The sequence below is a fragment of the Triturus cristatus genome, chromosome 4_2, assembly GCF_964204655.1.
Source record: "Triturus cristatus chromosome 4_2, aTriCri1.1, whole genome shotgun sequence".
NCBI lineage: Eukaryota > Metazoa > Chordata > Amphibia > Caudata > Salamandridae > Triturus > Triturus cristatus.
Genome location: NC_140586.1, coordinates 52,551,814 through 52,578,259, shown reverse-complemented (window position 1 = coordinate 52,578,259; position 26,446 = coordinate 52,551,814). Strand labels below are relative to the sequence as shown.

The following is a 26,446-nucleotide window of genomic DNA, read 5'->3' as shown; positions in this document are numbered from 1 at the left end:
AACAAATGTCTGAGACAGACCCCCACAAGGTGTGCCTCTGGTGGCTGGGTTGGGGCATGATTTCAAGTCTTGCAAGAAGTATGCCCTTATGAATGCAAGGTGATCCGGAAATGGGAAGTGAAGCTGTACATCGCTGAAAAGCAAAAGAAGTCTTGGAAGTCCTGCTCAAAGTCAAGGGCGATGACCCGTTCCCGCTCTTGGGCAATTTATTTAACAGGTCCTTGACGCGATCCAGATCATTCAAAGTTGAAGCAGCAGCAGCACAAGAAGGCCAAGTGAGATCTGCCCCAGCTCCACCATTCTCAGCCTCAGAAGTGGTGAGGACTTTGAGGTGCCTTGCGGTTTCTCACCTACTCCCTCATTGAGGAGACTATTTTGCAACTGCTCCTGATGCACCCCAAGTTTCCAGGACCATCAACAATGTCACAACATATTGAGGCCTCAAGAGAGGCCAGGTGCAAATCTTTGACATCCTTTTGGCTCCTCTGGTATGCTTTTGGGCACCAAGGAGTGGGAAAGGCCTCCTATTGGGTTACTAGCAGTTGGTCCACCTTCGGCACCATCTGTGCCTCATGAACTCACCTAGGGTTCTTCTCCGATGCCAGAACCCTCTTCCCATCCAGCATCAAAATCCACATCTCTCCAAGCGATATCAACCCCTCTGGTGCCGAAGGATCACTCCGCTCCCATTATCCTATCTGACCCCGAGTCAAATCAGTCTCAGCCTGATTGAGGTTAGGTCCTAAAGCCATATCTCAAGCCAACACACCTGCCCCGTTTCAATCTAACTATGACAGATCTATGCCTCTGCCATGGAGCTGCACAGCAGCGCTCCATAAACTTTTTGATTCTGACTTTATTCAGAGTCAACCAGCCTTAGGAGATTACACTGGAAATGATGGTAATTTGTTCACCCATCACTGTGATGATGACAACCTATATATGGAGTTGCAGGGGGCAAGCAGATTGCACAATTCTCCAGACACTGGACTGTGTTCTTCCCCTGGCCAATCAATGGAAGCGAGTGCCTCCTTTACTGTGGTGATGAGACGGGCAGCCGAGTTATTAAACCTACACCTGCCAAGTACGGAAGTCAAAACTAATGTCTTGATGGAGGTTTTGCATCCTGGGCAGATTTTCTCGAAGCCTCTGTTTTCATTCATTTAAGTCCTAAGGGACACCTTATTGGGTGCTCGGTCTAAGTATTGTTCCTGCCCACCAATGAAAGGCAGGTTGCTAGGTGCCACAGACCGGCGCCAGGCAACCCTGACATCTTAACATAGCACCCTACACCAGAAAGTTTGGTGGTTCAGGCTTCTACCATAATTCATTTCCTATTACTCCTCAAGAGAGAGCGTCAAAATGGATTGAAATGTTTGGGAAATGGATGTTTTTCTCAACCAGTCTAGCCCCTTGGTCAGTCAGTGCCAGCTACTTACTGAGAATATATTCCCATGCTCTATTATACATGATTGGAGAGATCTTGCGGGCGAGCGTTTCAGGCCAACCTATCCCAAACCAATCAGTATGGTCAAGATGCGGCAAAATGCATCCCCTGTTCAGGACTGGACAGCACTGATTACTTGGGCAGGACAATCTGCAGCAGCATGGTACTTCGTTGTCATGCTTGGATAAGATCCCCGGACTTCTATGTGGACGTGCCATTTGACGGATCTCGCCCGTTTGGTGAGAAAACAAATTGTGCGTTTGGAATGCTTCAAGGAAGGCTGATCCGTGGCGACTTCATTGAGCCTTTCAACCCCTTCGAGACAGTACTGCTAATAATTTTGCCCTTTTCAAGGCTACTCCAAATGTTTGGGGTACTGGCAATGTGAAGGGCCATCTCCGCTGCCACAGGCACTCCAGTATTTTCAGGGTCCAGGATCAAGCCAACAACGTTCAAGCCCGAGGGTCCGCAAACTGTCAGCCCCCAGACCCTTCGGCATCAGCTCCCAAGCTGCTTTAGTTTGCCCGTAGGCACATGACCGGCAGGTGGGAGGCTGAATTAGACGCTTACTCCAAGGTTGGCAAAATATAATTTTCAGCAGGTTGATCCTTCAAATCATTCAACAAGGCTATGCCCTGCCAGGTGGGTCCTTCAAATCGTTCAAAGAGGCTATGCCCTGCCATTCTTTTTTGACCTGCTGGACATCATAGCGCATTTTAGAGGAGCACCTGTCCATCTTGCTTCAAGAAGTGCAGGCTCTTTTGGCCCAAAGAGCTATAGAGAGGGTCAGGTCCTGGAAATAGCAACTGGTTGTTACTTCAGTGATTTCCTTGTGCTGAACAAGGACGGAGGCCTTCGTGCTATTTTAGATCTCTGGCCCCTGACTGTCTTTTTATGGAAGGACACATTTAAGCTGCTCATGCTGACCCAGTTTCTGTCCGCCATGGAACCAGATGATTGTATGGAAGCTTTGGACCTGCAGGGCACCTACTTTCATGCCCGCCCTGCAATTTCACAGATGTTACTTGCGGTTGAAGGTGGGCAAAAAGCATTTTCATTTTGCTGTTCTCCTCTTTGGCCTCACCAGTGGTCTGGCACAGACCCGACTCCATATCAAGCTTTTGAAGTTAAAGGTCATTCGCCTGGGCACTGAAAGCCTTCCTACCATCCAGCAAGGTAAGGCTGGTTCAGGTTCTGACAGAAAAAAACAGCATTATGTAGTACTGCAACAAGGAGGGTGGGGGGGTCCTGTACCAGGAGGCTCTTAACCTCTGGGGTTGGCTGGAGCAACAAGGCATTTCCTTGGCTGTGAACCACCTAGTTGGATCCTTAAAAGCCAGGGTGAATGAGCTCAGCCGCTAGAGCCTGGTGGATCTCGAGCGGCGATTACTTCCTGAGTTGGCACAAGGAATCGTCCAGCAATGGAAAGAACCCTTTCTAGATCATTTCGCCACTGTTGTGAACTTGCAATGTTAAAATGCATGCATGCTGGAGTTTCCAAAAAGGCTGTCTCTCTGAGACACATTCTAGATAGAATGGAGAATGGGACTCCTGTATTCCTTTCACCTCTGACTTTTTGCCTAGAGTTCTGAAGATCAGAAACGACCTGACCCAAGTCAACCTAGTAGCTCTAGAGTGGGCAAGGAGAATGTGGTGCCCGTATCTTCTGGGCTTGAGCATCTGTCCTCCAATCAGCCACCGCTTCTGAAGGATGTCCTGTTGCAGCAGCACAGCAGGGCACTGCACCCCCATCCGTGGAGATTGATTGGCAGTAGTTGACTGCATTCAAACTTCCTCCCAAATTTGTGGATCTCATCCTTGCCGCTAATCATCCCTATACAAGTTTGTGGCCTGGTGTGGTGCCTGCAATATGGACCATTTATGAGCAAAACTGTTGGGTGTCTGTGGACCAACAAGGACTTGCAGTGAGCCCTTTCACCTCTTTTGTGTTTGTCTGAACAACTGTCCTTGTTCAAGTCACCTGTTGTGTTGAGGTTTCTCAAAGGTTTGACACGTTTCCCCAAACGCTTTGTGACGACATCGTGTGACTATAATTTGGTCCTCATTTTCTTCATCACCCTTTGAGCCAATGCACAGCTGTCCACTATGTCTCCTTACTCTGAAGACTGTGTTCCTGGTTGTGCTAACATCGACTCGTCATGAGTGAATTCCAAGTGCTCTCAATACAGCTGTCTTACACAAACCTTTTTCTAGATAAAGTGATGTTGAGGAACAGGGCGCCATTTTTCACGTTGGGCAATTCATCACTCTCCCTATGTTTTTTTCTCCGCCTCACCCCTCAAAGAAGGAGGCGAGACTGCATTGATTGGACTCCAGAAGTGCCTTGAGCAGCCACATCAGTTGCACCAAGACCATCAGGTGGATGATTAGCTTTTTGTGTGGTTCTCGGGGGGCACAGAAAGGCAAGGCATTTCATAAAAGGATTCTGTCACAATGGATAGTTCTCTGCAGTAAGGCTATGCAGTGGACAAGAAACAGCTGCTGGAGAGACCTAGGGCCCATTCCACCAGGTCCAAGTTTGCTATCACTGCACTGGTACGCGGAGTGCCTGTTCTGTCAAGCCGCAACATGGACATATTCATGAAGCACTACTGCCTTGACAGCCAGCTCCGATGTGAAGGGCCTTTTGGCTGTTCAGTCTTGCAAGATGTTTTGGTCTGAGCCATTCCACATACCCACCAACTGGTGAGGTATTGCTTTGGTATCTATTCTGAATGTTAGGAATCCGCGGTTAGAAGCATTCATCAGAAGAACAAGTTATTTATCTTTGGTAACACTCTTTCTGATGGATACTCTATCTAACATCAGATTCCTCACTGTCCTCCTACTTCCCCGTTTGGTGGAAAGTTCTGTTTTCCACTTAAAAACGGTTTGAAACTAGAGCTATGTTCACTTGTACCTCTGATTATTGTTGGCTCTGTGTCCAGGGCGCATACAGACAACAAAGAAACAGACGTCAATAAGCAAGGGTGGCGCTTATATGTAGGTCCATTGTCTCTTCCTGGGCAGAACAATCTTAACGCGAATCTGGACAGCGCCACCTACTGACGCGTGGGAGCAATGCCATTCAGATCTTTCGGGTCTAGTCTAGTGCCTGGGGATAATCAAAAAAGTTAAAAATTTGCAGTATAATATAATACAGTATGCACTATAAAGAGTGTTACTGGAGGTAAGTAACTTGTTAATTTATGGCCGAGTTCGATGTGGTTAGCATCTTTGGGGAAGATCTGGGCTCTAAAGTTTAGTGGTACCCCAGTGTAAGGGTTCTGGATGAGTTAAGAGAAAAGACATGCTTAGAAATGATTCCTGTTCTTGTTTATTTCTCCACAGTACATGGCCGAGTTGTTGAATCATCAAAGCAACAGCCCAGACCTGCATAGGGGACCAGAGGACCCACACATCATAGAGGTGGAAGAGCTGGAGGAGCCACCCCCGGAACGCGCGCATGCAGGAGAACAGAATGAAGGTCACTTGTTGGGTCCATCTAACGATAGTCCTAGGCAGCTGGACAGCATGAGGACTGATACCGCTGGGACGGCACAGGTGGAGTGGCGCCCTCCCATCATGTCGGGGTACGAGAGGCATTTCATGCCGACTCCAGAGGACATGGCACAGTTCACATGACAAATCCGAGAGTGAAAAAAAACTACTGAGCTGAACTGTGGTGAAAACAGAATCCTGTGACTTTGGGGCACTCAAAAAGCCATCAATTCAGGGGAAGAAAAACTATCTCTCCCAGTGGCTCACGGAGCCATGAGAAATCAAGTTACATATGGAGAGGGTGTCCAGAATCTGAAAGGGGCAATAATTCCTACAAATGCTTAAAGTGCGCTAGCAACATAGCGTATGAGCTAATCAGGAAAATTGAGTGGTGCACCGTGCCATCTGTTTACGCACTCGAAGAATTTTGAAAGAATCCTCTGTCTTTTGTGATTGCAACCAGATATTTATTCAACCATCTGGGAGAAACCTACAGGGCATCTGGTGACTCTGGGCTGAGCAGTGAGCCAGCTTTTCAACCACTCCTGAAAAGAAAACAGAATCATGTGCCTTCAGGAGATTCTTAGAGTTCTCCATTTCACCAATCAGACCAGAATGCAATCCTGTTTCTCTAGGGAATGTTCACTGCCATCTTTTCAGCAATCAGAGGCAACACCTAGGGAGCCTGGTGTCTCCTGGTTGTAAATTGAACAGTGTACTGACCCAGTCAGGAGAAACCACAGACCTGTGCCTCTGATCGCTGCCTTTGACTTGTTACAGCACTTCGCTGCCTTTTGGCTAGGTTTGCTCTATAGAAATACCATACATGCATACATACATGCGAGGCTGACAGCTCAGGAAATCCAGGGAAGCTCACTATGTTTGGGTTCTGGCTTGAATTTGCACCACTTTGTCCATAGTTACATTTTTTCCTACTGGTCTTCTGTGCCATGAGCTGAATGTGGCGCTGCCTGCTGATCAACCGTGCCTGGAGGTGACTGTAATACTTACCTGATGTTCATGTGTCCCTCGAGCTGGCTGGGAATGCATCCCAGGGTCCATGAATGAATATGGGTCAGATGCTTCCTGTATTTGTATTTTATTTGTTTGGTAAAGTGTCTTGGTGCTAAGAAATGTTTCAGAGACTGGAGCATTGAAAGACATTTATTTCCATTAATTGGAAAAGAAGAGCCAAGCATGTAACTGTGTCCTAAAGCTGCCAAAGTAAGGTTTAAGTCTCAGATGGAAAGGTAGGGTTCCCATCTTTTGGCAGCCGCTCTTACAAAAGTGTGGCCGCTCAATGCAGCCAGGTGCCTTCTTCGGACTGTCAGAAGCTGTTTATTGGCTGATCGCATGGATCGTGCCACAATATGAATTGCCAATCTGGAAGTGAGAGGGGAGTAAGTTGCATTGAGGACTAGGCACACAACTTTAAAAGTTATGCGGAGCCTAACTGAATATCAGTGTAGGAATCTCAGAGTTTGGGAGATAGGATTCCACGGTTTAACTTGCGTATCCTACCTGCTGTGTTTTGAAACTTTTGCAGCTTATCGATAAGATTCACCAGTATCTCTAGATAGATGTGAGGAAACAAAATAAATGAGGATTCGCATTCGTTGAGAAAATTGAAATCCTTCTTATTGAATGAAATTGGAAAAAATAACTTTTTATCATTGCATGTACCTGTTCTGTTGTGGAAAGATCAGTATCAACTTTGACTCCTAATTTTTTTTATGCAGTAAGAAAACTTAGACTTGGGTCCTAATGAAAGAGCTCAATAAGGGAGTTCCCAGTAAAGAGAGGGATAGAAAGCATGAAGGATTTCTGTGCTCTCTCCATTTAGTTTTAGTTTGTTTTGTTCCATCCATCTGTCTGTCTTGAAAGGATGGAATGGATACACTCTGCTACTTGATTCACATCCCCTTCAAATTTGATTAACACTTGGCTGTCCTCTGAGTAAAATATGTTTTTGCCACCACATGACTGACTAAGGTGGGCCAGCAGGTGCATATAAATATTTTAAAAATGGAGAGAGAATGGAGCCCTGGGGAACTCCATAATCCAATCTTCTTGTTGAGGAATAATAGTTACTCGGCGCTAGGAGGACCAGCCTCTCCAAAAACTAGAAACCATGTCAAGGTGGTGCCTGCGATACCGATTTCTTGCAGCTTAATTAGTAGAATCTTGCGACTAACTTTGTTGAATGCTGCAGACAGATCCAGTAAAATCACGGTGGAAGGAAACCGTTGGGCATTCATAACTTCTTAGGGATCGGCCTGACAACTGCCTGTGGGATGATACCTGTGAAAGAGAAGAATTCAGGTCGGTAAGCAGGGACTCAGCTGGGTTTAGGAACAACTCCTTAATTAACATAGCAATTTTTGGATCCATTAGGGAGCCAAATGATCTTCTAGAGTCAGTTAGCTTAAGGGCAGATTCCTTACTCAGTGGGGCCCAGAATATCAAGGATTCTGACCCTAGGTTGCACAACGTGGCTAGAACTAAACGCTCTCGACTGGTTGGGTCAACTCAAAAGATTTGGCAATATTGATTACTGTGGACGCAAAATAATAAGCGAGCTCGTTACACTTTATCTATGTGAAGGATTTAGTGGGGGTAAGGGAGAACCTCTTAACTATTTAATTGTCTTAAACAGGGCCTTTGAAATGTTGGGCTCTGAAAGCACTTTTTATTTTACTTTAGTACGAGTAGCCTGCTGCTCACTTGTTCCTGGAGCTGATGCAAGCCCTGGGTGCTGCTCTCCAGGGCTTTTCACTCTACTACACCTTTGTCTGCTGCTCATCTTTAACTCTGGATGACTTTACCGGTGCCTACTGCTGACCCTTGTATTAAATCGACTGAAGCACTGTTTGCTGCTCACCTGTATCATTGGATGGAATGTAGCGCAAGCGGCTGTTCCCTCAGACCTGTAGCACAAGCGGCTGTTCTCTCAGACCTTTGTTGTGTATTAGAACTGACTACAGCACTGAGAGCACCTGACCTGTATCTGTAGCTCACTCTGCCTGTAGCTCTGAGGGTTACTCCCCTCCAGACCTAACAAGTGCCTGGACCGAATTAAGCAAAGTCTGCTGCTCACCTTTATGTGTACACAGACTGTAACACTGACTGCAGCTCACCTGTACCTTAGACCAGATTCAAGCACTACCTGCTGCTTACCTGTGCCTTTAACCTTCGCGTTGAGTGCGCCCCACTATTTGCTTACTCATCTGTGCCATTGACATAGCTGTAGAATTGCCGCCTGCTCACATGTGCCTGGAGGTGACTGTAGCACTACCTGTTGCTAATCTGTGACTTGTGCTCCTTTACTAGAGCCATGTGAATTATTACATATCAGATGCTCCCTGCCACCCCCAGCCTATGCAATGCTTTTAAGACTTATGGGTCCACCCAGAGAGCCATCACACTCATACTCATTTGAGAAGTTGACATTAAAGTTGAGCATCTGGTGGCAGCTCCCTTTTCTTTGCACAGAGTTACTGAACTCCAAAAGATATCAGTGAAGAAACTTTTAACTGTGGGCCACAATACAAAGTAGTCTTTCAAACACATCTACGATTCCTTCCAAAGGTTGTATCAATTTTTCACAACAGTCAAACCATTGAACTTTCTACATTCTTTCTAAATCCTCAAACATGGCAGAAAAGAACTCCATTCACCTAGTGTCAAAGAACTATTGCTGTATTACCTAGACAGCACCAGGACTTTCTGCAAGACAAAGCAGGTATCCGTTTCCTTGGGACACACATACCTTGGGAAGCTTATTTGTAAATGGTGCACAGCCACAATGCATTCAGGATGGTTGTGCATGCGGAGATAGTTCACATAAATTCCCCACGTGCATTTAACACGTGAAAAGGGGCCACCGTGGCTTTTCTTTGCAGCACTCCACTTATGGGTATATGTGTGGGAGCATCCTGGCCATCTGATCAAACATTCACAAAACGTTACTGTGTGGACATTCTTGCCAAAGATTAAGCCCAAGTGGGGCAAACAGCTTTAAATATGAGTTTACTACAACTACCTCTGTCATGTCAACCTCAGCCTTAGGGGAAGGGCAGCTCTGCTTTTAGGTCTGTGCACAGCGTGTGCTGCGCAAAGATAATAATGCTTGTAACCATGCTATTTCAGGGTTTCAAATTGTAAATTCAATTCACTGCCCACCTTCCCTGTGGATGTAAAGTGGGAAGGACTGTCAGAGGTTTTACTTAGCACACACAAGCAAGCATATATTCTTATAGGAGAAAACTGCAATAATCTAAAGTGAAGTTTGCATGCTGATGCATTCTGGGTTTTAGCTACGTGTGTGCGAGTTCTTCTCGAAACTGAAAATTCAATTCACGAAGTAAACAACTTGTGATATTCCAAACCGCGATACTGTACAACATGTAAGTGACCTTCCATAACCTGCACTGTTCATGCTTTAAATGATATATGTATGTTGTAACATGTCGTAAACACTGGAAAAACACATTTTTGTGTTTATTTTGGGGGGAGAATGTTTTATAGTCACAGATAAATTGTGTTTTGCAAAAACTCTTAAAGCACTTTAAAAACACCACTGTAATCTGTCAAAACAATTGAACACTTTGAGAACAAAAAAAACCTTAAACCTGTCTGCCTTGTAATCACCAGTCAAGGAGGCATACGTCACCTCCCACTGACCTATAACAAAGCCTTGTAAGGTTTCAGTCGATCAGTGAGGCTTTTGGTTTTCTTGGGAAATAAGCAGTTGTGGCTCTGGGTTGCAGGCAACCAGGGGCCTCTATGCATCAGCCTTCGCCGAGTGTCCAGAGGGCCCTGGACATAAGAACCCCTTAGTTTTGCACAGTTTCATGAATCCTTGCCTTTTTACCTTAAGTATCAAACCTGTGCGTAAGCTTAGAATGGCTGAGTTGTGTGCAGCAAGGACAGGTTTCTCTAATCCCCTGCTGTTACCCGAACACACAGTAATCAAATATCACCTATTAACTTTACTTGTGGGTGTACATCAGGGCTTCCAACCCTGTAACATTCATCATGTTTACACTTTTACACCAATAATGAAGTGTTATATAATCTGAAATAAAATGGACACATTTTTTGCACAGTAGTTTGTGTGTCTTTTTTCAGTCAGGGACTGAGGGTTATTGTGGAGCACTTTTCTCAGGTGAAGGAATATTGTGCACCTTGCTGTTCTCAATACCAGAACGATGAATCTTCATGCATTTGAGCTGCAGTTATTTCAGATCCCTCCTCTAAATGTATTCAAGAGGGATCAGAATTGGGCAGGCTATTCATTTTTCCTGATCACTGAGTTTGGCACTAAGTGGTACGAAGATGTGGTTTGTGGAACCAGGTAGACGTCTCTCCTGGAAGCCGGGTGACTGATCCATAGAAGTGTTACTCGCGACTCTGAAGTGAGTCAGTTTGTGTTTTTAACACGCCACAGAAGTTAGAATTCTGGAGCTCCAGTGGGACGTCTCTCTAATCTCATGAATCATTTTTTTAAGCTTTGTTGCAGTGCTTCTAACAAACCCTTTTAGTTTTAAGCTTGGCACAAAGTGCAGGAGGCAGATTTCAGGGTGGGACTCCTCTCATGCCTGATGTGCGTGGTGTCCAGGGCCCAGTCACACACAGTGCTAACAAATATAATGCCATCATGGAAAGCTCAGAGGGTGGTCATAGTCTTCTTGGCAAACCACTAAAAGGATAAGGATGGAATTTGCACATTCCAGTTAGCAGCCTTGTTGCCAAGGACTGTTCTTTGCTCCACAGATGATGTCTCCTGCAACTCCACGAAAAAAGAACGTAGGAAGCACAAGAGAACACGACGGGAATGGTTGCTCTGCTCAAAAAACACAGACTGCCTCAGAGTGGCGCTGGCATAGACAGCCACATATGCTTTTTTTTACTACTATTATCTGAAAAAAACTATTTCTTTACTTGAAAAACATTAAACAGCATGCCCATCCTCTGACCTTGATCAGATGGTGACTTTTCAGAGAGTGATCCTTCAAGTGTTTAAGGGTATGGTTACTTCTGTTGGTCAAGCTTCAGACTCTCTTTTCACTGGATGTCCAACCTATGCCTTCGTTAGTAGCTTTAGTAATTGGGCCAAATTCCTGCTCAGCCAATCAAATAGCAATTCTAGTGGTTCTGGCTTCAACTAAGGCATTGCCCAAGATTCAGGCTCCTAAGCCGACTTCGATGCCTTTTACGTCTACTCTACTATGGCACCAATTGTATCTATTCACAAACTTTTTTAGATCTCCCTCACTGAATTATTTTTTTATGAAGCGAAAAAATGGCTCTCTTAGTCTTTCACCTGCAGATGTGGGTCTTTACAGTGAGGATGCATCCAGGCTGAAACAGGTATCTGTATTTTCTCCAGCATTGGATCTTCCATAGATTCACATGGTTGAATTCTTCTCAGTTGACTAAGAAGTATATCAATACAACAAGTGCCATTAAAACCATCTTGAAAACAGCAGTAGAGTTCCAGTAGACCATCCACTTCATTTTATGACCCAAAGTCTAACCGCTCAGAGGGCCCACTGTTCCAACACTCCTGAGAGGCACCAACTTTAAGATTGTCTACCGCATATGTATTAGGCAACAGGGAAACTTCTGAGCTCTGCTCATTTTTTCTTCAAATCCACCTGTTGAACTTACTTCTTTCTGTGGAAAGGTCTCTCTCTCACTTTGAATGCAGAAGGTATGCAGTGCCAACTCTTATCTGAAATGGGAGTGTGAAGAAAAACTTTTCTTTGAAGTGAAGAGCATGGCTGACGATTCGCATTCAAGTGTTGCTTCAGTTTGGTTGACAGTAAAAATGTTGATGAATGCACCGGTGATGCTACTATCCCCCTCAATGTAGTCAGGCCGTTTATTGATAGCGACCATCCCATCGTTAATCAAGACACCGTTGTTGAGGCCACTTAACCTTCCACCTGTAAGTTCAATGGCAATCACTGTCCTGGCAACAACTTCATTGGTGCAACACAGCTGGAGATATTGTTGCATATACAGACAACCGCATTGACCCTGCATTACCCCAGATGCCGATTTTGTCCTCACTACTGCTTTTGCAAACTCATCCTGCCAATAAGAATCACCCCCGAACTTCCTACGTAACTTTTGGATGATTGCTCTTTGTCGACAGATAGCGAGGTTTACAGTGATCATGATAGTGATGGTGAAAGGCAGTCAATATGACATATATTAAAATGATTAAATACCACCTGAAACTGCTTCAATCGGCACAGACATCCATTACATGGCTGGTGACTCAGAAGAAAAGGCATGTGGCTACCATCATATTATAAAATAAATATTACCAAGATGCACTCTTCTTCTTTCAAAAGTGATTCAGCCTTCTTTTCTCATTCATTTAATGGTGTGGGATCCAGTATATTTGTGCCATGTCTGGAGAGCGCAGTGGCTAATACTGAATAAATAAATGCTAGGTGCGAAAAAAACACTGCCTGGCTGCTGATCGCACTTAACATCAAAACACAATAGTTTTTCTTCTGATATTCTTCTCCAATAATTTTTTTTCTCAATAAATCACACTTTTCCCATGGTTGAACGTCACATTTAATTAGCTGTGATTTTCATTAATCATCCATATCCATAATAATGTATTGTATTCCACAATTAATTCTGTAATCACTGTGAAGATTCTACGCAATACATTTCGGGTCAAGTTAGACCCTTTGTCAGGGGTCATCAGATTACAATCTCTCCAACAACAGAAGACCATTAAGTCAAGTCCTCAGACAACATAAACTTAAAATTAAAAAAAATTGTGACTTAACCGTCCAGTGTGTTCGTTAGTACTCAATGCTGTTTCGAGATTGTGACTGAACGCATGCATTATTGTGCCCGAACGTAAAAAATTCAAGAAACTTCCATTAAATTGAGTAATCAGGTGTACACCAAAGTCCATGCAAACCCAAAAAAAACCCAAAAACGTGCAAAGTATCTTACTTAGTCATTCAACCACGTGAGTTGAAATGCCTTCAGAAGCTAAATGTTGGTGCCAACCGTGATCGTGCTTCCATCCACTATAGAATAACTAAGCTGCTGCGGACTCTCTAATAAGAAATAAGCAAAAGAGAAATAATTATAACATTTCATGCCAAGTTCTAAAAGCAGGGTGATAGCCCCGCTTACCTAGTATGCTGTGTGTTAGTTTCTGTGTCTTCCATACAAAGTGAAAAAACCTATCGGACCGTCTACACTGCCCAGTTTATTGCGTGTTGATGTGATGTGCATAGCGACGTGCGTTTAAAATAAAACGTTACTGTTCATCTTTGTTTCGGACAAGACTACCCTGCGTCATTTAATATACAATATTAACTACAAATAATATTGCACGCGGTCAATCTTGTACGGCACATTCATATCTATATGTTGAATATACAATGTAAACAGGCACGATAACCTAACTGAACAAATTGAAAAAACTATTCATATTAGCTCATAAAAAACAGGAAAATTCAAATCTTATACGGCATATATTGCAATGTAAACGGGCACAATAATCGGACTAAACAGATCAAGAAAAACCAATAATATTAACTCTTAAAAAACAGGAAAATTCCAGACTGTCGGTCATCCCTTGTGGGTTCATGGTATTCAATTTTTTGATCCAGAAAAATTCAGATTTCGCCAATTGTTTATGTGGGTCTGAACCAGGTTGAGGTTTTAAAGCTTGTAGAATAGTGAAGCGCAGTTGTGCAAGTTATGACCAGCTTGTAACCAATGTACTGCCACTGTTGAGTTTACGTTTTGCTTTCTTATATTGCTTTTATGTTCAAATACCCGAATCTTAATTTTGCGCTCAGTTTTCCCCAAATATAGTTACCCACACGGACATTTTAATGCATAAATAACATTCAATGTGTCACAAGTACTTGAGTGTAGTAATGGAATAGTGGTGCCTTTCGTGGGGTGCGTAAAACTATTACCGATGATGACGTTATTACAGTGCAGACAGTTTGCGCATCTTTGCATGCCTTTATGTTGGGTCTTGTCTGTTTTTTTGCTTTTTGTCAAAAGTTCTTTCAAGTTCCTCGACCGTTGAAAGGCAAATGTGGGTTTCTGATTGAATACATGGTGCAAATCTGGTTCGGTTTGAATGATTGCCCAATGTTTATTGATGATGGATTTGATTTGATGTGTTTTGGTGGAATGTTTTAAAACACATAATGTTTCTTTGTTTGTAACGAAATCTGTGTTTTTAAGTAGTGGCTCTCTGTTTAATGATAACACTTTATTGATGGATTCTTCAATTAGTTTTTGGGGATATCCACATTGTTTGAAGCATGTTGCAAAGCAATTAATGGTGGCCAATGCTTCATCAGGATCAGATACTATTCTTTTGAGCCGAATAAATTGGGAATATGGTAAATGTTGCTTGAGTGAGTGTTGATGGAAGCTCTTGAAGTGTAGACTATTATTCCTGTCAGTCTGCTTATTCTGCACATTGGTTTTAATGCTCTCTAAATCTATTTGAATCAAAACATCCAAAAATGCAATCTTTTTTTTGTCAGTCTGGTGAGTGAACTTAATGTGATCATGAATCTGATTGAGCTCTACAATATGATCTTGCAAATGTTTTAAATCTCCATTCCAAATTATGAAACTATCATCAATATATCTCTCTTATATTACAGGATGATCTTTCCATGTTGCTTCACTGAGTATCTGATCTTCTTCGAATTTTGTCATAAAAATGTTTGTGTAACATGGTGCTCCCGCAAATCTCATCGAAGTATCATTACATTGAGCATAAAAATGTTTTTTCCATTGAAAGTAACTGTGAAATAACGCAAAGTGCAGCAGTTCTAATAGAAAGATTTTGTTGGCTCCTATATTGCCTTGTTTGAGAAGAGACCATTCCATTGCTTCTATGCCTTCATTGCGAGGGATAGAGGTGTACAGTGCGGATACATCGATGGGCCATACCCACCAGTTTTCCAAGTGAACCTTGCTTAATGTGGTCAAAATATTCAAAAAATGCCTTGGTGTCTTTAATATATGTCTGTCCTTGTTGCATGATGAGTTGAAGAAAAAGATCTAGATATTTCCCACTCGGTTCTGAAATGGAACCACAAGTTGATACTTTTGGTCTAAACTGAGGTTTTCTCAGATTTTTATGTATTTTTTGGCAACTCAAAGAATTGCAGCCGACGTGGATACTCAGTATTCAAATACTTCAAAGTGTTGTTATTAATCCATTCCATTTCCAATGCTTTTTAGTATTTTCTTCAATTGTGTGTAAATATTTGAATCTCCCACGTGCGTCAACTTGCTGGCTTCATAAAATTCCATGTCCATGACCACTAGTGACCCTCCTTTATCTGCTTTTTGCAAAGTCAGCTGGTTATTATTTGATATGGATTTAAGAGTGCTCTATTCTTTCGGTGTCAGGTTAGGAGTTCTATTGTCCTTAAAATTGATCTTGTTCATGTCCAGCTATACCAGACGTTCAAAGGTATCAATGGCTTTATGTGACATTGGTGAGCAGAGGTTACTCTTTGCTTTAAACTCTTTGTATTCTGTTTCCTTTTGTGAGATCATTGGTGGATCCAATGTACTGAAAAACTATTTTAATCTCATCGATCTTATGAATTTAAAGATAGCGATTTCAGTCTCCACAATACCCAGTAAAGTTTCATTTTAAACGCACATCACTACACACGTCATGTCACGTTAACACACAATAAACCGGGCAGTGTAGACGGTCCGATATGTTTGTTCACTTTGTATGAAGACACAGAAGCTAACACATAGCATACTAGGTAAGCGGAGTTTTCACCATGCTTTTAGAACTTGGCATGAAATGTTATAATTATGAAAGCCCAAGACTGTGCATTACTGTATTCCCCGCTGATGCTGGTGGAGTGGGTGGTTTGGCTCCCCCCACTACGAGAGAAAGGGGTGCTGCAGGCGTTAGGACATTTAGGCATCGTCAGGATGGCGGATCTGTTTCTGGATGGGGTGGCAAAAACATGGGAGCAGATCGGGGTGGCACAATCTACTCCCATGCTCCTACAGCGTTTTCAATTCCATAGGGTCCGTAGAGCTCTGTCGGTCCTGTTGGGGCCGGGCATGGTGGAACCCCCGGAAGTCCCGGAGCTCACCTGTCATTAAAACGGCGACGCCGTCCAAATTGGTTTCGGCCCTTACCAAGATGGGGGACCAGCGCACGGAGCGCCAGTGCACCAAGGCGAGGCAAGACTGGCAGATTGACCTGCAAATGAACATTTCTGACGAGATGTGGAAATACTGCTGCGCCAGCACCAGAAAGGTGTCGCTGAATGGCCGGCATAGACTAGTGCACTTTAAGTTCTTGCAACGGGTCTATTACACCCCGGAGAGATTGCATAGGTACGGGCTCCGCCAAACAGCGGAGTGTGAACGTTGCCATTTCCTCGTGGCGGACTTTATACATATGGCCTGGTACTGTCCGGGAATTGCTAAGTTGTGGACGGAGGTATTCCAGGAACTGAGCCGGATTTTGGGAACAGAGCTACTACCCGACCCATCGTTGGCGTTGCTGGGGTACTCCAGGCCGCTCCCACCGGCACTGCGGCGCCTGACGGATATAGCGCTATTACTAGCTAGGAGAGTTGTGGCGATATGCTGGATGAGGGGGCCCCTTCCCACTAGGAAGCGTTGGGTCAGCGAAATGCTGTACTGCAGCACACAGGCGGAGACGTACAGCGAATTGCTACCACCGAAAAGTCGCCCCAAGAACTTCTGGGGGCTGTACAGTACGTATTTGACTTCCAGGGCCACTGAGACGGCTGGCCAGGGGGAGGCATAAAGCGAGGGACCCAATGAGCGTGCATTGGACGAGGGTGGCACGGGACATGGTCAGGACTCTGGGGGCGTGTGATTGGGAAGGACTCTGGAGTGATTGTTGGGATGGATGCTCGCATGAAGAGAGTGTGGACGGGTGCTTGGCAGACTGGTATAGGACGCCGCAGCAGGGTGATTCTGGGGGGTGAATGACTACTGTAGGGTTGGATGCGGACTGCTTGCGGGAGGGTGCCGCTGATGGTTGTGCATAGATTATCGGGCTGCGGCCCAATGTGCATGGGGATGGGTGACGTGGGGAGATAGCCAGCGTACGGTGGGTGGGGTGGGTAGTTGGGGTTAGGGTTCAGTTTAGAACTTCCTGGTTTAAGCCTGGAGTGCAGGCATCGGAGGCTACTTTTAAGCTTCGAATACATGACCGTAGTCGGAGTCAGGGGACTGGTGCAATCTCTATTGATGCTCTGTGCATGATTGGGTTTTTGAATATGCTGTATTATTGAAACGCCGCCGGTCCTTCGGGATGTCGGCTAAATGGCTGTGTATGCGTTAACCTGACTGCCCAACTGTCAGGCAGAGTCCTCTCACGGCTATGTTGATCGTAGATGATCGGTCCTGTACTATTTTTACAAGTCAATAAAGGTTTTTGAAAATTAAAAAAAAAAGTTATAATTATTTCTCTTTCACTTATTTCTTGTTAGAGAGTCCGCGGAACCTTAGTTATTCTGTAGTCGAGGGAAGCACGATCACAATAGGCACTAACATCTAGCTTCTGAAGGCATTTCAACTCACGTGGTTGAATGACTAAGTAAGATACTTTGCATGTTTTTGTTTTTTTTGGGTTTGCATGGACTTTGGTTTACACCGGATTACTCAATTTAATGGAAGTTTTTTGAATTTGTTACGTTCGGGCACAATAATGCATGCGTTCAGTCACAATCTTGAAACAGCATTGAGTACTAAAGAACACATTGGACGGTTAAGTCCCCATTTTTTTCAATTTTAAGTTGATGTTGTCTGAGGATTAGACTTAATGACCTTCTATTGTTGATCACATTGTAGAGACTGTAATTTGAAGACCCCTGACGAAGGGTCTAACGCGACTCAAAATGCATTTGGTAGCATCTTCGCAGTGATTACAGAATTAACTGTGGAATACAATACAATATTGATGGATATGGATGATTAATGAAAATCACAGCTAATTAAATGTGACGTTCAACCATTGAAAAAGTGTGATTTATTGAAAAAAAAAAATTATTGGAGAAGAATATCAGAAGAAAACTATTGTGTTTTGATGTTAAGTGCGATCATCAGCCAGGGAGAGGTTTTTCTGCACCTAGCACTTATTCATTCAGTATTACCATCATATTATAGTCATCCCTTGAAGATTGAAGTGTCAACAGATTCAGGGTCAGAGATGGTCCAGGTACCCAAGGATTTTTTAAACTCCATGAATAAGTTAATTGAGGATTTTTATAGCAGCTTCCCTCCAGCATGCTTGGATCCCTTTCCCCTGGCTCCTCTGGCAGATTTGACTTCTCGTCCGGTTCAAGTGACAGAGTCTCATGTGACACATCCTCCTGTCTCCTCCTTACCCCCCTCACACCCACGCCCGAATGCATCCTTCAAAAGAGTTAACCTACTTCCTGGATTGTCTAGACCATGTTGGGATTAAGACAAAACATCATATGCTGATGACAATGACTTGGATGTTTATGATTATCACGACTCAGACCAACAAATCAGTGATCCACCAGATGACGATCAACAAGACCCTGACTGAGAGGATTATGTTTTAGCCGAACAACCCAGCCAGGAACCGGCCCCCAGAGATTCATCACTGGATGAAGTTTACAATTTCCATGTGCTGATCGACAGAGCGGCCAAACATTTAAACTCACGACAGATACTGTGGAGAAGAAATCCTTTCTTTTCGATGTGGAAGACAAAAAAAGGAGTTCAATAAGAACTATCTTGGTGCTTGACTACACTAGGGAAGATCTGTCTTATATGCTCAGACTGGCTACAGGCTCACTCTGATTTCGAGGCTGGAAAAGAAATACAAGGCTACTGGTTACATAGTAAGAGAAAAGAAATGGGGTGTTTGCAGCACAGGCAGTCAAAATAGCACTATTGCTATCTTGCTGCATTTTGACCGACCGTTGTGGAATGACATTGTCTTTACATTGCTCCAAGACGACTATCGAGATCAAGCAAAAAGCATTTTAAAGGAAGGGGAATCAACATCATCCACCAAAATCGATCAACTAGAGGATGCCCCTTCCGCTAGCTTTTGACATTTGGCAACGGAAGCCATCTTAAAAGATGTGGCTGGCTGCGTAGCACTACTTATCACCTGGACGTCCAGCAAGGCTACTGCCATTCAACAGTCAAAATTTGTTTGGCAAACATGTGGGTGATGCCTTGCAGGCCATGAAACAGACATGGAAATTCACGATATTTAGAGATGCTACAATGAAGGCAATGCTACTCTTACTATAGGAGACAACAATACCGCCACAGAAGTACCATCCAGCTGGGATCGCCAACACATTTCCGAACCTAAAGGCAGGGATACTATCCCCATATCAAATTGCCACTCAATAAGTTAGACGACGGTCAGGAAGAAAACAGCGCAAACCGAGGGGCCCACTAAACACCAGGGGCCAAGACAAGAGCTGAGCTACCTGACTTTCTGGCTAGTCTATCCCCTCCACTTTCCATACCTGTGTAGGGAAAAATATGGCCTTGGAGAAAATTACAATGGATCGCTGGATATTGGACATAGCAGAGCATGGGCACACAATAGAATTAACATCAAAACCATCTACATCTGGAGGCTATATGAAGAAATCGTCAAACTATTAGAATAGTGGCATTTCGAGCTGGTGCTGTTATCCGAAATCCATACGTATTTTAGTCAAGATTTTTTCTAATTTTAAAGAGAACTATGGATTGGCCCCCATTCCACACTTGAGGACATTGAACAAGTTTATAAAGAAACAAACTTTCAGGCTGATTTCATTGCCAGATGTCCTTCTGCCCATCAAACACGGAAACATCATAAAATCTAGAAGTTGTGTAGTTCCCTCTCGCAGTTACATTGACGGAACGAAAATACTTATGCATTATTGAAGCTGGCCATCACTGTCAGTTTAAAGCCCAACCTTTTGGCCTCACGTCGGCACTCACAGCATTGGCAATATGCCTTGCTCCTGTGACTCCACATTTCGAGGGGTGATGTTATCACGATGATTGGCTCATCAAAGCTCCATCAAAAACCAGAAGTACGTCATCAGACTTTATCCCTGGTAAACGAATTAGGCCTCGCTGTCAACAAAAGAACATTTATTCTTATTTATGCATAGCAAATCGTATTCTAGGGGCAAATACTTGTATGGATACTCTAAAAACGTATCCGTCCCCGGAAAGAGGACAAAGTATTGGTGAAAGTGGTGAAGAACAAACACAAAAACTCGGGTTACAGTCAGGAAATGCAACGTTTTACTGACATGAAGTGGTAACAGATCTCAGACCAATGGGGCAAGCCTATTCACATAACCAGGTAAATGAAACAAGCCAATCTTTATTGTATGGTCAAAGAATACATATATGCGGGCAAGATCTTCACAAAGTAAACTAATGGATACCTCATTGAAGGGCTAGGGAGCACGCATATCTGACCCGTCAGCAAGCAGCCTCTTGAGCCAAGGGCACTCTCGCTGGCCATAACATCTCCTTGCTGCTGATACTGAACTAGGATGTCAGGACAAGCAGACAGGATGACCATTTTATATTCTATCCAGGAACAAAGCCAAAACAGCTGCCTCTGGAAGTGCAACTGCTCTGACACTGGGCGCTGCATCACAAAACCAGTTTGAAAGTAGGACAGGATTACAGAGCGCGATGGCCTGTGCTTTAAGCAGAGAACACGTGACCTGCCACAAATGGGAGCTGGATACCAGACCGCTAGTGTTGGTGTTTTAGAGATACCTTCACCAGAGAACTCCAAATGCCAAAGTTATGCCAGCAGGTGGCGGCAGCCCGATTTCCCTGGGGCAGAGTTTTCGATTCTCTGATCAGGGATATTTGCATATACGTAGATTCACCAGGTTCTGAGAAAACTGGGAAAATTGAACAAGCATTGGCAAAGCCAATAGGTATCGCCTTTGCAAGAGCTATTGGCTTTGCCAACGTGTTTTAGCCATGTTGTACAGTAGTGTGGCTGCTGTTCAGCATAGAGAGTAGCTTGGTGTGGAGTCTCATGCAGTGGTGAAGAGTGGAGTTGAGTAGAGTAGATTGTAGTAGAGTGATGAAGAATATAGTGGCGGGGCATTGAGTTTCATAGGCAGGATTTGCATACAGTGTTGCAGAGTGGAGTGGCATAGAGTTGCTACAGTACAGTAGAGTGCCATAGAGAGTCATATTTTGGAGTGGCATACATAGAGTGGCGTAAAGTGGAATGGTGTAGAGTGGAGTAGTGTGTCGTAGAGTGGAGAGGCATAGAGAGAAGTAAAGTGGCATAGAGGGAGTTGTGTGAATGGAGTAGAGTGGCATAAAGTGGATAGAGTTTTGTAGAGTGGAGTAGCTTAGAGTGTTGTAGAGTGGAGTGTTGTTGAGTGCCATAGAGTGGAGTGCCTTAGGGTTAAGTGTCTTAGAAGGAGTAGCTTAACTTAGAGTGGAGTAAAGTGACATATAGTAGAATGGAGGGGTGTAACGTGGAGTGGCGTGGAGTATTGTACAGTGGAGTGGCAGAGTGTCGTAGAGTGGAGTGGTGTAGAGTGGAATAAAGTGACGTAGTGAGCAGTGGCGTAGAGTAGAGTAGTGTGGAGTCTGGTAGAGTGGCGTGGAGTGGAGTAGAGAGGCCTAGAGTAGGGTAGAGTGGAGTGCCACAGAGTGTGGTCCCATAGAGTGGGGTGGCGTAGAGTGGAGTAGCGGGTTGTTGAGTGGAGGACAGCGTAAAGTGGAATATATTGTCTGGTAGCACACTGCCATTATAGACAACACATTTTCAATTGAAATGACCATAGCATTTGCACACACAGTTTTACTAATAAACTATACCACGCACAAATGATAATGTGTGGAAATGGCATCACATTGTGTATTGATTTGTTTTGATCATATTAAAATATTTTTTTCCACCACATTTCAGGATTACAAAAAGAGTGCTTCATTTGTGCTTTGCTAATTCTAATATATTATGCAAACTTTGCATAGTTCATTTACAGGCATTGTCGTGTGATAGAAAAAATCCCTTCCTTTTCCACTCCTGGCATCCAGCAAGATTGTCAGATAAATGCTCTCATTTTAAAGTCGGACAAAGAAAAGTAAACACCAAGCTCCCTCGGAAGACAGAGACTGACATTTGGCCTCTGTCTTTGAATGCACAGCATATGTGACAAGAAACACATTTAAAAGCTTGTTTACATAAAGCAAAAACTTGTGGAAGAATATTATGAGCGATGGTAAACACTTTATGCTCCATGGGAGGATCAGAGACAAGCTGGACAGTCTAAAACAAATAAAGTCACCAAATAGAAAGCAAGAAATGTGAATTACAAACCACAAAGCCAATGGTAAGCAATGGGCAGAATGCTTTCCCAAGGAAGCTTTCAGAATGTCCCCAAGAAGTATTTTCGCAACCAGACAGCTGTGCTGTCTGGTGGCTTCGACCTAAAAAGAACCATGTACGCAGATACTAACCTCTACAGCATGGGTCAAGCAATTTTAATTCACAGAGGTGTGGGTCTGTCAAAGAGAAACCTATCTGATTCAAACCAGATGCATACCATCTGTCCAATAATCAAGGGTAGATGTTGCACCACAATCTAGCTGCTCTACACATGACTTCCTGAGTGCTGCAGACCTAGAAAATGGTTTCCTAAACATTCCCATGAACTCATACATACTACAGGCAGCTTCCACAGTAAAAATGTATTCAAAATGGAAAAGATCTTACCTTTAGGCTTTGATTCAAATTATTGTTCCTCTTTTAATACTCCCATTTGGCAGCTGTATCAAGTACCTCAGCATTCCTGCTATACAATCCTTAGTCTCAGCAAGGGTGGTTAAGGATTTTATGCACCTCGATCCCCGGAAGATAACAAAATCAGGAATCCCGGGAGAATAATAAAGTCGGTAGTCCCGCTTACATAAGCAACATAAAAACAAGGTGCCTTGAAACGACAGGCCCAACATTTGAACCTCAATCGAGGTTGGTTATTTAAAAGAGGTATATCCGACTCTATGAGACTTATATGGACAATTGAAATGAAACAAGGACCTAGACACCGGAAACGACTACAGAGAAAATTAAAACTACTGTCTTGATAAAGATGGAAAAATATTAAAACCATCGAACCATGTCGACGCAAATTTGTTGACATAATCCTTTGGTGGATTCAGTCCTGTATTTGTGAAATAAGAAGTACATCCAGGCTGGGTCCCTAAATAATCGACTTAGGATATGTTATCTTTAATGACAGAGTGTATTGTCTAAAGCTTTTTCTCTCTTCTTTATGCCAGTTCATATTGTGATTTGTGTCCTGTATATTATTGGGAATTCTGTATCAATTGTGTTGATGATATGTATGAAATATAGGTGTAGGAAACATTTCTTTTAACTATTGAATGATTTTTGATGATAACATTATAATAAAACATGTTTTGTAAAAATGATATTTTTAATTGAATGTTTTAGTAAGTGATTTTATATTTGTGCTGTGCGTTGTTAGCAACAATAGTGTGGGTGCTGTTAGGAAATAGATACATTCTAACCTATTATTTGTTGAGGTGGTATTGTAAATTCTTTCCTGAGGGATATTTTGCTTCACCTACTTTGGTTATAATAATTCAAGCATGTAGATCTATGGAAGATCCAATGCTGGAGAAGATAAAGAAAGTTACTTTTAACTACAGTTCCCCAGCATTGGGATCATTCATAGATTCACAAGTGCCGACCCTCACCCCATTCATGAGGAAACAGATAATTTCATGTTGCAAGCTGTTAAAATATGAGGACCGGACTCTCTGGAAAGGGTTGAAACTCTGGGCCTGCTATCTGATTGGTTAGACTTTGGGTCATCAAATTAGGGGGATGGACTATTTGTAGTCTATGGCTGTTTTTACTTGTATTCAATGGCTGCTTCTGTGTTGGAATACTGCTATTTTAAAATTGACTACCAAAGTTTCCTAGCCTGATGTTGAGGAATACTTCGGGTATGTGAATCTGTGGAAAATACCCATGGTGTAGAACTGCAATTACAGGCTAGTAACTCTTTCTTACCATTTAGAGTGTTCTACAGAATCCAATGTCTGTATCACCTAAGAAGTCAAAGCCCCTTTCAAGAGTTTTAATAAAAGCAAAATTACCTAATTTGAGCACATTTTCCAAGTGAACGCTGAACTTCATTCACTGCTTCGATCAAGACAGAAATAATGAAACCAGAAATCTATTAACTGGAGCTACCACTTTACTATGGGGCTCTAATGGAATTACACTCCTGTGATAGGCCTCGTGATGCTGTGGCTGAGTATGGCCACTAATGTGATAGTGTTTTACCAGTTGAAAGAAATGGATTCCCCTTGGTCATGAGGCAAGCTAGACAGCAGTCCAGGCCCTTGTTTGCTTTTAATGAGGCACTTTTGGTGGCCATCATGGCCATGTTAGAGAAACCCTGTGCTTCGGTTGATCTGAAAAGTTAGCACAAACACAGACCATTGGACTCAGATTAAAAATTCAACCATGGAGATTTTGCATCTTGGTTGTTCAGGCATTGCTGGTTGGGACTCAGATTAGAAGATTCCTTTTGCCCCTTCTGACTGAAAATAAATGTGCTTTGACAAGCTGATCCAAAAGATTAGCATCTGTGGCGGTCTAGCTATGTGGGCCTAAATATGTAATGGCAAGCTATTCCCATGCAATGTGGAATATTCAAAGCTAACTGCATGGCACATCTCTGGTTATTGTCAGCTATCATTTGCTTAGTTTGCAAATGACATTGTGGAAGCTTCAGGGCATGGTTTTACAACAAGTGACATGGCCGCCAGGTCAATGGATATAGACCTAGGACTATGCAGGCTGTGTGCCTCACAGGCAAGCATGGCAAAGGTCTGTGTGGTTCTATGTAGATACTAAAGCCTGCCTCTGTACACTTTTTAAGCAAGCTCATTCTTGGTGATGGGGACACACCCTTTGAGCATTTTAGGCAGAGAAGTGAGACTTCTATACCCATTGAACTGATCTCTGGCAAGGTGTTTTTTCTTAGCTGCACAGCAAAGACAAGGAATATCATGTCAACATTTTCAAGGCAGCAACTTTCCTTTGAGCCTCAGGCATTTTAGCTCTGTACAGCCTTAGACAGTGGAGCTGGGAGAGGTTGTCCGCAAACCATCTCTCTGCTGAATGCTTCTGTACCTGCAAGTTCCACATCACATGGTAATCACCAGTGCAAAATTCACTGCAGGGGAGAAGGGGGTCAATTCATGAAGTGCTGTAGGGAGACCACAGCCATCAGTGGGTCCTTAAAATCCAGACATATTCATCACTCCCTTGCAATGTCCCCACGAGTCTCCCCAATCAGCCCATCCTTACTGTATTGCAGACATGTGGAGAGGAGAAATAGAAGCCCTTCTTTTGAAGTCGGGTTTTAGATAGAGTTCAACAGGAGAACGTCACAACAAATGTTGCTTCAGGCAGGTCTCTCCGGAACAGCTATAAAACGGTTAGGCCTCTGCCATTTTTTGGATTCACAATTTCTGAGCACGGTTCCGAGAAGTAAAACTTTAAGATGTTTACACAAACCCAGATCTTCCAGGCCCGAGAGATGCCCGATTAACTGTTGTCCCTGGACTTTCAGGACACCTATCCCAACTGTCTCAAGCAGTGTTGTTATTTTCACTCCTCTAGTTTGTGGAGTTTGTATCATCAGGAGAACAATTTGGGGCTTTTTTTTTTTAAGTTTGGCATATGCAGGACAGCAGCAAACAAAATGGTGGCTATCCTGCCCACCCTATTTAGAGTATATGCCCAAGTCTATGTAGAACAGTCCTCCCTATTTAGAGTATATCCTCTAAGTAGACAGATGAGACATCTGCCATTTTTTGGTGGATGTCCGGCTTCCGCCAAACTCTAAATAACCACCATAGTTTGGCAGCACTCTCTTTTGCCCTCCCTGAAGCGCTTAAGATGCTCATCATTGTGATGGCGGCGGTTGTTCACTTGTTCCTGTTGTGGTGCGACTGGCTTGTCAAATATGATTATCCTGAAATTACAGTAGGCTTCCTGCAGGTTTGTTGCTCCCCTCACTCAACTGAAGATGCTCCTCTCTGCTTTTGGAAATGCACATCACTGCCTTAAAAGATACAACATAATGCTCCTTTGAGTTTCACTTTCTATTCTCTGACCCCAGCTTTTCTTACAGGAAGTCTACAGTAATCTTCTGGTTGGACCCGCAGGGTGCCCCCATTGCAGTAGCTCAAATTTGGCCAAATGACCATCATTTGATCCCCTTTGCTTGATTTATGAACAGGCAAAGTGTTGCAGTGGAATTCAGAATTATTTGTCCTATACTTGTGTACATTTTCCATACTTTGTTAAATGAGACCTCCATATTAAAAACTACATGATTCACCTGGACCATGGTTCAGTCACATAAAACCTTGAGC

The 26,446-nt window shown here is 43.4% G+C and overlaps 1 protein-coding gene across 11 annotated transcripts in view; it reads left to right on the top strand.

Annotated features, from left to right (window-relative positions):
• IL27RA (interleukin 27 receptor subunit alpha) overlaps positions 1 to 10,058 on the top strand; it is a 203,929-nt gene extending 193,871 nt beyond the window's left edge. For all 11 annotated transcript variants that reach the window (XR_014960477.1, XM_085600473.1, XM_085600472.1 and 8 more), the window contains one exon: positions 4,799 to 10,058. Coding sequence is in view for 10 of the 11 variants with exons in the window: in XM_085600473.1 (XP_085456599.1) it covers positions 4,799 to 5,092 (294 nt within the window). In the remaining variant the exon portion in view is untranslated. The remainder of the gene's footprint in view (positions 1 to 4,798) is intronic.
• Positions 10,059 to 26,446: the final 16,388 nt, after the last annotated feature.